The sequence below is a fragment of the Copadichromis virginalis genome, linkage group LG4 (genome assembly GCF_057382275.1).
Source record: "Copadichromis virginalis isolate Kocher_CV1m ecotype Utaka linkage group LG4, C_Virginalis_male_GT1.1, whole genome shotgun sequence".
Taxonomy (NCBI): Eukaryota; Metazoa; Chordata; class Actinopteri; order Cichliformes; family Cichlidae; genus Copadichromis; species Copadichromis virginalis.
Window position 1 is genome coordinate 19,026,138 of NC_140621.1, and position 14,269 is coordinate 19,040,406.

At 41.9% G+C, this 14,269-nt stretch overlaps 3 protein-coding genes across 3 annotated transcripts in view; 1 reads left to right on the forward strand and 2 right to left on the reverse strand.

The window, feature by feature from the left end:
• Positions 1–1,351: 1,351 nt before the first annotated feature.
• On the reverse strand, positions 1,352–10,878 carry dhps (deoxyhypusine synthase). The gene is made up of 10 exons (XM_085453981.1): positions 10,710–10,878; positions 8,139–8,338; positions 7,395–7,544; positions 7,188–7,309; positions 4,762–4,858; positions 4,547–4,633; positions 4,349–4,454; positions 4,165–4,268; positions 3,683–3,808; positions 1,352–1,965 (listed from the first exon to the last, which is right to left on the reverse strand). The coding sequence occupies exons 2-10, from the start codon at positions 8,331–8,333 to the stop codon at positions 1,870–1,872; spliced, it is 1,083 nt and encodes a 360-aa protein (XP_085310107.1). The 5' UTR covers positions 8,334–8,338; positions 10,710–10,878; the 3' UTR covers positions 1,352–1,869.
• Positions 10,879–11,281: 403 nt separating this feature from the next.
• LOC146711227 (guanine nucleotide-binding protein G(I)/G(S)/G(O) subunit gamma-7-like) lies at positions 11,282–12,669 on the forward strand. Its single transcript, XM_085453984.1, has 3 exons — positions 11,282–11,610; positions 11,701–11,799; positions 12,501–12,669. The coding sequence occupies exons 1-3, from the start codon at positions 11,578–11,580 to the stop codon at positions 12,624–12,626; spliced, it is 258 nt and encodes an 85-aa protein (XP_085310110.1). The 5' UTR covers positions 11,282–11,577; the 3' UTR covers positions 12,627–12,669.
• A 73-nt stretch (positions 12,670–12,742) lies between these two features.
• The window catches only part of fbxw9 (F-box and WD repeat domain containing 9), a 4,212-nt gene continuing 2,685 nt past the window's right edge, over positions 12,743–14,269 (reverse strand). The window contains exons 5-7 of the mRNA XM_085453983.1: positions 14,207–14,269; positions 14,049–14,114; positions 12,743–13,591 (exon numbers count right to left, since the gene is read on the reverse strand). The exon at positions 14,207–14,269 is cut by the window's right edge and continues 141 nt beyond it. Coding sequence (XP_085310109.1) covers positions 13,517–13,591; positions 14,049–14,114; positions 14,207–14,269 — 204 coding nt within the window. The 3' untranslated portion in view covers positions 12,743–13,516. The remainder of the gene's footprint in view (positions 13,592–14,048; positions 14,115–14,206) is intronic.

Consider the following 14,269-nt stretch of genomic DNA (forward strand, 5'->3'; position numbering starts at 1 on the left):
AGTTGATAGTGGACTTCTGGAGGTGCAGAGAAGTACACACCCCCATCACCATCAACGGCGCTGCTGTGGAGAGAGTGAGCAGCTTCCGGTTCCTTGGCGTACACCTGGCTGAGGATCTTACGTGGTCAGTACACACAAACAAAACAGTGAAGAAGGCGCAGCAGCGCCTCTTCTTTCTCAGGAGACTGAAAAGATTCGGCATGAGCCCCCGCATCCTCAGGACCTTCTATCACTGTGCCATTGAGAGCATCCTCACTGGATGCATCACCACCTGGTATGGCAACAGCACCGCCTACAACTGCAAAGCTCTCCAGCGAGTAGTGCGGTGCTCTGAACGGATAATTGGAGGTGAGCTTCCCTTCCTCCAAGACATCTACAGGAAGCGGTGCCTGAGGAAAGCGGGGAGGATCATCAAGGACTCCAGTCACCCCAGCCATAAACTGTTCAGACTGCTTCCATCAGGAAGGAGGTTCTGCAGCATCCGGTCCCGAACCAGCAGACTGAGAGACAGCTTCTTCCATCAGGCCATCAGACTGCTGAACACGTCATAGACACCTCAGCTTCACTACTGGAACTTCAACATTATGCACTACACACTGTATATAAATGCCACTTGTTTTGCACATATTCAACTCTGTATATTTTATATATTTTATTATTATTATTATTATTTTATTTTTTTACTATTTAATTTGTAAAAATGTGTATACACACACACACACACACACACACACACAGGAAAATATTTAGTATACACATCCAGAAATGCATACACTATTATATATTGTACATATATTTATTAGTTTCAGGTTGGCCATTCTTGTATTTTGCTCGTTTGTGTTGTTGTGTTTGCACATCTCTGTTGCTTGTGGGGCTCGCACACAAGAATTTCACTCGCATGTGCTGTGCCAGTGTGCCTGCACATGTGATGTGACAATAAAAAAGTGATTTGATTTGATTTGGATATCAGAATATCTTCTATTCAGAGGTATGCAAATGTAAGTTTGAATTGTTTCAAGTCAATCTTGTAAACACGAGGAAAGTAATTCAGATCTGTGCCTTTACAGAGATGTAAATGTGAAAGTTTAACAATCAGAGCTTCTTTATTCATTTATTGCTTGAGTACCTAATAAAGTGACCTCTAATCAATGCTTAATAGCCACCTCTGTGTTCCTGGATGAAATGCTCCTGAGCCACTTCAAACTCTTTCTGCAAACTTTTTATGCAACAAGGATCGAGTCATGTGAAATTTAGTGTCATATGACAGGTCCTCCGCAGCCTTTTCTCACAGGACTACTGCACAAAGTCTCTGTAAAAGTGCAATAAACCTATTTTAAAACAGAGACAGAACTGATGATTTCATGGTTTATTAAGACATACAGGGACATCTTTCATCCTGTAACCATGACGAGAAAGTAAAGGTTTGCTTAATATAATAGAAAATAAGAATTATCGACCGGTGTATGTGTGACGCCACAACTAAAATGAAATAAATTAAAACCACACACACACACACACACACACACACACACACACACACACACACACACACACGCTAAAACCAGTTACATTATAGACATAATCGTCTCTTTGGTGCATGCATTAGCATGATATCTATGACATTTCAGCTTTCTGAACAGTAAGAAATAGAAATGCTGTACTTGTTCAAACAAGTAAATACTGGAAAGCATTAAAACAGGAAAGCATCACCACCGTTTCCCATTCAATAAGTCGTTCAGTTACAGCACTGTATGTATGACAGTACACGGTCTTGAAGCTGACCCAGGATCAGGCTGAAGTGTTCAATTTGACAAACAAAAGGCGTAAACCAGAGGAGCAAAGACAGTCGTTTTTAAACAGAGCAGCCAATTAATCCGTTTTCTTGCCGGCGGCCAGCTTGTCGACGTGTTGAGCGAAGGTCTCGGCCACAATCAGAGGGAAGACCAGAGAGGCATCGGCGTACACCTGAGAACCAAGAACAGAGCCGCTGATCACTTTTCTATTATGATAAAAATCATATTTTTTAAACAATGATGCTGTATTATTGTTTTTCACTAAAGTGAAACCAGACAGTTTTCCTAGTTATGCTTTTCAGTGCCTTGGATGCACTCTGAGTACAAACACTGTGCAGACGCTGCCACCTTGAGGCCAAAATGAGGAACACATCTCCTAGTTGCACCACCATTGACACCATTTTCCCCCGTTCTGTTTGACTTGTTCTCGTTCCTTCGTTGTGTGCGAAGAATCTGTTGCTCTGCTTTGTTACCTCACTGCCATTTCTGGTCCAGTATGAAAATATATCTAAACACTTTGAATGCCCCTAAAACACATTTCACTGGAAAAGAAGGAACTCTCCAAACATGGAACAATGAAAGCAATAAAAACGCAAGTCGCTCAGATCAAACAGAGAGAAATTCTTTGTTATTAAAAACTCACTGGCCACTTCAATTTGCACACCTATTCATACACTGCTGAACTACTGGGATTTACATACAAGAGAGTGATCTCAAACTGGTTTTCGGAACAGGACAATGAGTTCACTGTACTCAAATCACCAGACCACAGTCACCAGATCTCAAACCAGCGGAACGGCTTTGGGATGTGGTGAAACAGCAAAGTCTCGTCAGAAAGCCGACAAATCTGCAGAAATGTGTGATGCTATCCTGTCAATATGGATCAAAATCTGTGAGGATAGTTTCCAGCACCTTGGAGAATTAACACAGTTTTGAAGGTAAAAGGGGTCCAAACCAGCAGAACCAAGGCTTATCTAATAAAGTGTCCGTGACTCTATATTAAGCATGACAAAAAAAAGAATTAAAAATTAAAATGCTGGTGGCTCCCAGTACCTCCCCCCAGCCTCTTAATAGCACCTATGGTGTAAATGTAAAAGTTCAAGGTGATTTTCAGAAAAGACGAGCTCTGACCTTGAGGTTCAGGTCACTGAGATCCAAACTTACTGCACTTACAGTATGAATTTGAAAATCCCGTGTTCACAAACCCCCTGATAATACCCCATCAACCTTTGACAGCTACAGGTAAAAACCCAGTAATTTAATATACTAGCTTAGCTTCTCAGACATTACTCAGTAGTCATGAAAACAGAAATGTTTGGATCAGTCTGGCCCGCAGTTATACGATCTCAACCCTGCTAACCAACCAACTCTAACCCAGTGGTTCCCAAACTTTTTTTGCTAGGCCCCCCTTTGTTTTACAAGAAAAACGTATGCTTCACCATATTTTCTAGTCTTTGGCTTAGAATGAAGTTGGTTTGGAAACATATTCAGCGATGCTTCATCTCCTGCTTTGCGTTTCTGTAGGCGCCTGCTTTGTCCCCCCCCTTTCATACCGCGCCCCCCCTGCCATGGGCCCCACACTTTGGGAAGGTCTGCCCTAACCCAACCAACCAACATCTCCGTGATGCCTGAATGATCCCATAAGTGCATGGAGCTGATGTGTCCAGTACAGCAAGCGTATGGGTGTTATGTACCGCACTCTTAAAAGTCTTCAAAGGCGTTTTCACTTCTTAAAACACCTCTGAAACTGACACCCTTAGACTTGTGTGCTTAAAAAAAAAAAAAAAAAAAACCCACCAAAAAAAATCCCCCAAAGACATCTCAAAATCTGATGTGAATAAAGACCATCTGACGTAAAAACAGGAGGTAAAGTTGACATTTATCATCACCTTAACAGGTTTGGCATCTGTTCTGATCTTGCCCCAAGATACAGCCTCGTCCGGTCTGGCCCCGGAGTCGGAGCCATCAAACTCCTGCCCCGTGTTCACATACACCACGTAGTCCGCTCCATTTCTCTGGCAGGAAAGAGAGAGTGTCAAAACAGGATTCTGATTAGGTTTGTGAGGAAGTTTGCTTTACTCGTTTAAACTTGTTAATATTTCTCGAAATAAGAACAATTTCTTATGAAATTGTCACAGCAACTTACAGGTAGAAAATCACAGTGAATCTGAAGTAACTGCAGGCTGTAACTGTTAAAGCAGCTACAGTGGAAATACTCAGACAGCCCACGTTCCTCAGATTTGTACTCAAGTAGAACCTCTTAGGTATAACCTAATTTATCAAACTTTTTCAGAAGTGAGAAAAGTTCAAGCTAAAGAAAAGAAAAAAAAAAAAAAAAAAGTTCAAGCCAAAGATAAAAGAATTTAGTTACCATAAGATTTGCATTGGATATATGATGTTTGACCAGCCCCCCTCCCAGGATGATCATCCCAGTCCTCTTGGCGAAAACCGCCTGGCTGTTCAACCTGCGAATATCTGAAAATAAAGCGCGCATTAGCAACACGAAACGACTAAAAACCTGCGTTTTAGCCAGCAACATCGGCGCCGCTACAAACCTTCTACGATGTCCAGAATCAAGCCGGGGTTCTTATACGAGTGGAAGTAGATCATGTCGCCCAGAGAGCCGTCTGTCAGAGCGGGGCTGAACACCGGGATGTTATTCTGAAACGCAACACAACAGCACATTTAGCCACCAAACAGCACAGACAGTTCAAAGTAAGCAAAGCAAGTGAGAATACGAGGTGCATAACCACCTTGTATGCCCAGTAGTAGACAGACTCTGTATTATTTATCTCCTTTCCAAGTCGGTGGATCATTTTGGAGGGAGTCCAGCGGGTGCCCTGGAATCGCAGAAACTTCTTATTATTCCTAATTCTTTATAAAGTTGTATATTACATATTAAACCTAAAAGTGCATAAGACTAACAACTATTGTTGCAGTAGGCTTTGGGGTGCAGGGAGCGACTCACCTCTGTGTTCTGCTCCAGCAACATCTGGTCCAGGATGGGCATCAGCCAGTCTTCAAATTTACAGTAGTTATCGTTGGGCACCACCAGATTACCAATTCTACAGCCAGTGAAGACAGAGGGAGACGGACAAGGACAAAATCAATACATCAGCAGGTTTGTCTATGTGAACCAAGGTCACAGATCAGCACCTGCCTGTCAAATCCTTGCACCAACACAACATGTGCCATTTGTGATGAAAGCATAGAGAATAAGAAACTTGTCCACGACTATGAGGTCAAACACTGTGTCCTTGGGTAAGAAACTGTACCCCGAGTTGCCTTCAGTGCATCCATTGGGGTGATCAGAGTGTGAGTGTGTGATTGGTAGATATTAGTGCTTAGGCATCGATAAAAGGACTGTATGTATGTATGTATGTACGTACGTACGTACGTACGTACAGTGGGGCAAAAAAGTATTTAGTCAGCCACCGATTGTGCAAGTTCCCCCACTTAAAATGATGACAGAGGTCAGTAATTTGCACCAGAGGTACACGTCAACTGTGAGAGACAGAATGTGAAAAAAAAAAAAATCCATGAATCCACATGGTAGGATTTGTAAAGAATTTATTCGTAAATCAGGGTGGAAAATAAGTATTTGGTCAATAACAAAAATACAACTCAATACTTTGTAACATAACCTTTGTTGGCAATAACAGAGGTCAAACGTTTACTATAGGTCTTTACCAGGTTTGCACACACAGTAGCTGGTATTTTGGCCCATTCCTCCATGCAGATCTTCTCGAGAGCAGTGATTTTTTGGGGCTGTCGCCGAGCAACACGGACTTTCAACTCCCGCCACAGATTTTCTATGGGGTTGAGGTCTGGAGACTGGCTAGGCCACTCCAGGACTTTCAAATGCTTCTTACGGAGCCACTCCTTTGTTGCCCGGGCGGTGTGTTTTGGATCATTGTCATGTTGGAAGACCCAGCCGCGTTTCATCTTCAAAGTTCTCACTGATGGAAGGAGGTTTTGGCTCAAAATCTCACGATACATGGCCGATTCATTCTGTCCTTAACACGGATCAGTCGTCCTGTCCCCTAGCATGATGTTTCCACCCCCATGCTTCACAGTAGGTATGGTGTTCTTGGGATGCAACTCAGTATTCTTCGTCCTCCAAACACGACGAGTTGAGTTTATACCAAAAAGTTCTACTTTGGTTCCATCTGACCACATGACATTCTCCCAATCCTCTGCTGTATCATCCATGTGCTCTCTGGCAAACTTCAGACGGGCCTGGACATGCGCTGGCTTCAGCAGCGGAACACGTCTGGCACTGCGGGATTTGATTCCCTGCCGTTGTAGTGTGTTACTGATGGTGACCTTTGTTACTTTGGTCCCAGCTCTCTGCAGGTCATTCACCAGGTCCCCCCGTGTGGTTCTGGGATCTTTGCTCACCGTTCTCATGATCATTTTGACCCCACGGGATGAGATCTTGCGTGGAGCCCCAGATCGAGGGAGATTATCAGTGGTCTTGTATGTCTTCCATTTTCTGATGATTGCTCCCACAGTTGATTTTTTCACACCAAGCTGCTTGCCTATTGTAGATTCACTCTTCCCAGTCTGGTGCAGGTCTACAATACTTTTCCTGGTGTCCTTCGAAAGCTCTTTGGTCTTGGCCATGGCGGAGTTTGGAGTCTGACTGTTTGAGGCTGTGGACAGGTGTCTTTTATACAGATGATGGGTTCAAACAGGTGCCATTCATACAGGTAACGAGTGGGGGACAGAAAAGCGTCTTACAGAAGACGTTACAGGTCTGTGAGAGCCAGAGATTTTCCATGTTTGAGGTGACCAAATACTTATTTTCCACCCTAATTTATGAATAAATTCTTTACAAATCCTACCATGTGGATTCATGGATTTTTTTTTCACATTCTGTCTCTCACAGTTGAAGTGTACCTCTGGTGCAAATTACTGACCTCTGTCATCATTTTAAGTGGGGGAACTTGCACAATCGGTGGCTGACTAAATACTTTTTTGCCCCACTGTATGTATGTATGTATGTATGTATGTATGTATGTATGTATGTATGTATGTATGTGTGTGTGTGAATGAGGCTTGTGGAAAGGTGGGCTTATATAATGCGTTATATAAGCACCAGTCCAATCCATTTGGTTTACTGGCACTGCTTCCTCTCTGTGCAGTGGCATTGATTCTAAGGCGAATAAGCATGTTTTCTTTAAAGTGGACCTATTATTGCTTTGCCTTATATGCTGTTCATCTACACTGTTTAAAAAAAGTTTCAAAAGGGGAAGTCAAACAGAAGAAAGCCAGGGGGATGAGCTAAAACAGAAGCTGAAGGGTGGCCACGACAAACAGTTTTATATTTTACTATTAATATTTTTATTTTACATGTTAGCTTACAGATAAACCACAGCAGCGCTAACAAACCTGTTGATGCCTCTCAGGCGGAGCTCCTTGCCAGGGAGGCTGAAGTCTCCCAGGTAGGTGTGAGCCAGGCACTTGATCAAATCCTCCTCCACGCCTCCTGCTGTGGTTACAATAACATCCACCTGACGCAGAGGAACAGATTCTGAGAAACCGGGTGACTGATTTAGAGCTTATGTGGATCGTTACATAAGACGTGTCATTTTGTACCATTTTGTGCTGCGCCAAATAACGGATGCTTTCTCTGACTCCGGAGCTGATGAGGTTGGAGGTGTACCCCAGGAAGATGGTGCAGCCTGACTTTGGGGTTTCCGACTCATTTCCTTCCCCTTCCTCCACTGGTTCAAGACGCTTCTCGATCTGTGGTGGTCAAAATCATTGCTGAGCAACAGATAAACAGATATTGCAAACATACAACGTGGATCACTGTGGCAACAACCTCACCTTACAAGTGAGGCCAAACACAACAGCGTCGAGCAGCTGGCTCCAAAACCACCGCTGGCTCAATGTCAACTTCATCAAAGTCAACAAATTTGTAATTTTACACTCCATCTCCAAGTTTTGAGGTAAACAGAACGCAGGAGAAAAGTCAGGTTGGATTGTGGGTGTGACACATGTGCCCAGTCTGGAGTGACTGATAAGTTTTTTGAATGAGGAGGGCGAGTAAAAGTCTCTCAGTATCAGTGGACCAAGACTCCAGGAAGTTAAAAGCTTTTAGGGTTCTTTGTTTTGTTTTTTTAAAATAGTGACATATTCATATCAATATGATCCCTATGATTCCCATCAATAGGACTCCTCTTGTACTACAGTGGAAGAAGAAATGCCAAAAGATGCACATAGCATAACCTGGGCAAGCAAAACCAAAACTACTATAAGACAGGAGAACGTGTGGGTCCAGACACCTTGTAGTCGTTTACTGAAAGTTAATAACCCCCCCAAAGGCTGTCCTCTCACCATGGTGTTGATCTCCTGGATAGCCAGGGCTAAGCTGCTGGCCTGGAAGCCCGTGGTGAGGTAGGACTTCAGCACCGCATGGAGATCGACTCCCTGGTTGAAGTCGTAACCTCTGATTTTCGGCATGTCCTCGGGGAGATCGCAGCTAGGCTTCAGGACAGCCTCCATGGCAACTGAGGGGGCCTGGTCTGCCATCTTTTCTGCAAAAGACAATCACCAAACAGAGGCTCTTTGAGATTTCCACAGAGGTGGGCCTTCTTGGAGGTTTTCAGCATATTTTAGGTTAAAAAAATAAATAAATATAACACACACTTGCAGATCCAGCTTATTCAGGATGAGATTCATTTGAATGTGCAAATGTTGGGAAGAACATTTTCCTGAAACATTTGGTTACTGGAGTGTTTGCATGTAAAGAAACTAAAGTTAGTGGATTCCTAGTAAAAATTTGAGTAACTGAATTCCTGGAAAGGCTAGCAGCATGTTTCTAAGGTGGATGTCCATCCTGCAGATTCCTTTAAAGTGCACCTCCTGAAGTTTTCCTGATTTTCTATTCATCATTCATTACAGTGCTAAAAACCTCATAGTAAGGTCAACATATGTAAAAGTAATCCGTGTGAACCAGAAGTGGAGACTATAGACTGCTTTGTTTCTGCTATTTCTTTTTGGGCCTCTGAATGATGCCAGTGAGGGAGGATGTCTTAATCAGAATACTTTATTAATCCCGAAGGAAATTAGGGTTACAGCAGGCAGCACGCTAGTGGCGCATGCGCACTTACAAAGGAACCTTCTGACCAACTTTACGCAAACATCACATTGGGGAGACATGTCAGAAAGGTAGGCTGATAGGAAAAAAAACAATGAAAAATACATAACATGAGGTAAGAGGAGGAGAAAAAAAAAAAAAAAAAACACTCCACTCAGACTGAGCTCCTAGTGGGAGAACAGTTTGATAACAGAAAAAACACCTCAGCACAAAAAGCACATGACTATCAATACACCATAGAAACACAAGACAAGCAACAGGGGCGGGTAAAGGGTAAGAGAGAGCCGGTGTAGACAGTGCATCCGGTCCTGCAGCATGTCTGTGCTGGTCCAGTCGGCTGCCATCTTCCCCGGTAGGGCACAAGCATCGAAGGCGTTTGGAAAGGGAGGGGGGATCAGTGTGTACATATCAGTGTGTGTGTGTGTGTGTGTGTGTGTGTGTGTGTGTGTGCGCGCGCGCGCGCGCGCGTCCAGAGTTCAGCTGAGACAGTGTCCTTCGCCCTGCCAGGCTAAGTAAACAGTCTTCCAGCCAACCCAGGTGGCCTTGCATGGGATGGGGGGGGGGGGGGGGGGACAGTCTAAACACAGTCGTTATCAGGGTGTTTTGTTCAGCTCCAGCCTTGAGACCGCAGCTGGCGCAAAGAGGGTCTCCGCATGAATTGATGGTGTTTTTTACTTTAGTGCGAACAACTCATATGAATTTCAAAGCTGTTCTAACAGTCCAACACTGGTCTCTCAATCTCCCGTTGGAGAGCCGTGAGCTTTCTATGATGTTATCCAAACTTACGTTCCGTGATGTTGTCATTGTTTTTGCTCAAAGAGCAGGTTCTGAGAACTCACCACTGCAGTGCACTTCCCAAGATTAATTAATTTGGTCAGCTCTGGCTCTGTGAACAACAGCTCCTCCCATCTGCTATTGAAACCTTCTGTTTCCGAGGGCAGCCAATCAGGAGAAAGCAGGTTTTTAGGGAAGCATTGCAGGCCAGGTACAAGATAAAAAATTATTATTTTAACTGTTATTTACATAAAGATACTCTAGTAAAGCCCATAAGTAAAAACATGGAGCTGGAAATGAGCAGATAGCGGGTCTGTTGTATATTCTCGTCTCTGGTGGCTCAAAATCTCTTTAATTTCATACCGTAGTTGAAGTGGAGGAAAATTACTTTAATACGTTTTTGAGGCGTGCAACAAAAAAAACAACTATGTATATTTATTACCACAGCACTGTACTGCAGTTACATTGCTATAGATCTGCTGCACAGAGACATACGGCACAGTTTACTCAACTATGCTGTAACTTTACTTGTTAAGACTTCACATAAACATATTGCAAGCTTATAAAATCAACTATCTGATTTTATGAGTACCAACACTGTCGTGAGAGGTGACTGGGCATTGATTTATCAGGATATTCTAATACTTTGTTTGAGGATTACATATCTGGTGACTTTTCGTTACAACACATGCTAATGTGAGAGTAAGCAGATGAATATTTTAAATGTAAATGCGACTTCTGGCCATCACATGGGTTTTGATCAGCTTTAAACAAAAAATAACATCGATTTCACAGGCACAAAATATCGAAACTTTAAAAACCCTATGGTTTAGATGTAAAATTCCACTTATTTTTGGAATAAATGTCTTTGTACAGGGACTAGCCTTTATTAAAAGAGCATATGGCGTTTAGCAGGTGCTACAACATCAATGAAAACATACAAAATCCATGTGATAGACGTTAGCTAGAAGCTAACTCTGAGTCAAACTAGCTTGAATCGCGACTTAACATCTAAAAGAGAAATGAAGACATACCTGTTCTTGAAGAGGCGTCAGGTGATGAAGAAGGCTGAGCAATAAACGGCTGTCACTACGCGCAAAAAAACAAATATTGAAGATTTGTATTCCCCTAAACGTCGCATGGATCGCCTGTGAGAAACGAGCTACTTCTACGGAAAGTGAAAAGGGACAAATGTGATCCAGGTTGCCCTTTTCTTCTTCTTCTTCTTCAGTCAAGTTTAACGGCAGCTTGCATCCAAAACTGTTGCATTACTGCCAGGTTGCCCTTTTTTTTAGCTACTCTACCTTTGTGGTGTTCACGGTGTTTTTCTTTCACATCTTCCGCAGATAGACAAATAGTAAAATTTTAGATTTTTTTCCACCCCTTCTTAGATCTCTACAGAATTCCGTGAACTTTCCCATTGTTTTGAGTGTCGATCAGTCCAGTGAGAGCTAATCGCAAATCCTTTGTATGCTACACCCACCAGTTGCAGTCAATCATGATCACTAATGAGAAATTAACAGGTCTTGACTATTTCAAGTCATAAGACATTATAGAACCCTCAGCGCTACTTATTAAAAGATTTAAATGAGTGTATGTACATATTGGGCCTGTATGTATACTGTTGACACTGTGTGGATTAGAGAAAATCCTAAATATAATATAACATAAAATCTAATGTCAAAGTACAGACGCATAATCTTGTTTTAAGGGCAGACCACATCTCTAAAGCACAGCCTCCAGCAGTGCCTGTGAAGAGATGTGATGTTTGTGACATTTCCACCACTGTGTTGTCTGACCTTTTCTATCACAGTCTTTGAACTGGCCCCAACAGGGAATTAAAAAACAACAAACAGAGGAGGATACAGGTCAAAAGGGAAAGCCAGGAGCATCTCTGAGCAGATGCTCCTGTATAACCTGAGCTGTTTAGATCAGGTAAGTGACTGGTGTAACTCATTTTTCTGCTGCTAACTTTGGTGTCATAGGAGTATGTTTTTGTTGTTTTTCTGTGTTTTTGCTCTCAAGACAATGTCAGGAAAGATGTGCAGCAGCAGCAGCAGTGTTATTCAGGCACAAAAACTGGTGGATCAACTTCGGGTAGAGGCAAGCATGGAGAGATTCAAGGTGGGTAAGAATCTAAATCATCTGTTAATTTGCTTTATAGAGGTGGGCAGATTGATATAAAAATTAATTGTATTGATACCAATGCTGGTATCGGTATTGGATTGAGACTAAGCATGATATGGTCGATATTTGTTTCCATCCTCTACGTTCAGTATGTAGATCACTAAATTGTATTAAATTTTGTGTGTGTGTGTGGGGGGGGTAAAAAACCTATAATTTAAACATGCGCTATGAATGATGTCTTAATCTTTTTGTGTTTATTGTCACATCAGTTTTATTTAAAGCCTGTGGCACATTTAAACAACAGAAGCAGATCCAGAGTGCTTTAGACACATACACATTTACATCCCAGGTCTCCCAGAAACAGTTACAAAATAAATAGAAATCTGAAATGGTCATTTCAGTGGTCATTAAGATGTGTTCAGAATTTGAAAATGTATGATTCATCTGGTTGAATTTATGACACACTGGCCTCCCGACATAAGCTGCTGACATAAGTTAAAGGTATCAGTATCTGTATTTAGCTGGTATTGGATCAATATTAATTTTTAGTATCACACAGGACTATCATTTTATACTTTAATTGCTAAATTGCCAAAGTACTGAATATATATGTATTTTTTATAAAAACTTCCCATGCTCACTGTCCAACAGTTTTTCATACTTGTGTCTAAAATCCAGTCAACTCTCTGCCCCTGCAGATCTCTCTGACAGCAGCAGATTTAGTCCAGTACTGTCAGGAGCACAGGCGCAGTGACCCCCTGCTTACCGGCATAGCTGCTTCATCCAATCCCTTCAAAGATAAGAAGACCTGTTTGATTCTTTGACAGCTCCCAGACGGCGCTGTGAGGAAAACCTCTGTCCGAGAACGCAACCACGAACATGTACTGTGTAAAAGATACTACATGTTCTCATCTGGAAAATCATGAAAGAATCCACGCACTTGATTTTTAGAACTTTTAATGCTGTCTTCTGTGGAAACAGTCTCTCAGCATGTTTGTAAATGGATTTTTGGTCAATAGTAAAAACACACACAGCATATGGACACAAATAATAACACTTTCCTGACTGTATTCAATTAAATAGCTATAGAAATACAATCAGTTTGTCACAGAGCAATAATTAGTTTACTGTACATGAAATGTTTAAGTAATTATTCTTGTATAATGCCAGTTTACATATGAGATTCAATAAAGGTATTATAATTACAAACATTTACATGTCTGTGGTTTCAGTGCTGTTTGAACACTTAAAGTGTCCTTAAGAGTGATTCAGTGAGTTTTGGCACAAAATGAACATTTTTGGGGTAAACAATGAAAATAAACATTTGCTTTTCCTTCCATAGAAAAATCTTTTCAGTGGATCAAACAAGATAGAAATAAAAAAAATAAAAATATAATGTGAGGGTTTGTGACAAGACTAAAATACCTGAAATATCCTCCACCACATATTTACAACTAAATTAAACAACTGAAAGCAGTCATTTCAAAATAGTTCACTTAAAAATTAAAAATAACCTGATTGGTCATCATCTGTCGTCATTTCTTCCCTTCTGTGTTTGTCTGTTTACTCAGCACTTACATGACTGTTGATGTAGCCAGCCTTCCAGGCAACGGCAGCTTCTTTATTTACCTTTGTTGATTTGTATAGAGACACAGAACAACACAACAAAGACCAGGGTTCCTGTTTTCATTGTTACCATGTAGTTGCTTCCACTTCATTTTCGAGGCCTCCACACTTGCACCCTGACGTCACCGGACGCTATAGCGAGGACTCCGGCCTCCACGCTCAGCTGAAAGTTTTCACACAGTGCAGTGAGAGAAACAAGAGGGAGAGAGAAGACACATGAACGATGAAAAGAAGCCCACATTAATAAAGTTAAAATATCATCACTGATGCCCAGAAAGAGAGAACTGTCAGTACTTTTGCGATCACTAACATTGAATTCCTCCAAAACAGTTCAAAATGTGTCATCCTTGATCAGAGTATGACCTCCCTAAAGGAAACTATAGCAACCCCTTCAGCTACTGCAAAACTGACAGATCCTAACCAAAACCAGAAAGAGAGCAAATATAAAACCAGTTTTAAAGTCTCTGCATTGGCTTCCTGACAAGTTTTATACGGTGTGTGTTTGCTGGGTTGATTTTTTTTTTTTGCACATGTTGTTGTTCTGTAAACCATTCTGAGCTACGAAGTTGTATAAAAAAGTTGCTATATAAAAAAGTGTTGACTGACTGCACAGCACTCACCCCATGGACTCCAGTTTGATAGTGCAGGGTGCTTAACGTCCTCGGAGGCGCGCATGGTATATGAACCTGTAGCGCAGGCGGAAAAATTACAATTCAAGACTTTCAAGACATTCAGTAGCAAAGTTCCAGCAGCTTAAGGTAACGAAGATTTCTCTCACCTTGACGGTGCAATCAGATGAACAGGTGTAGAGGCTACCGGGGGATCTGTGGATGCCGGTGAT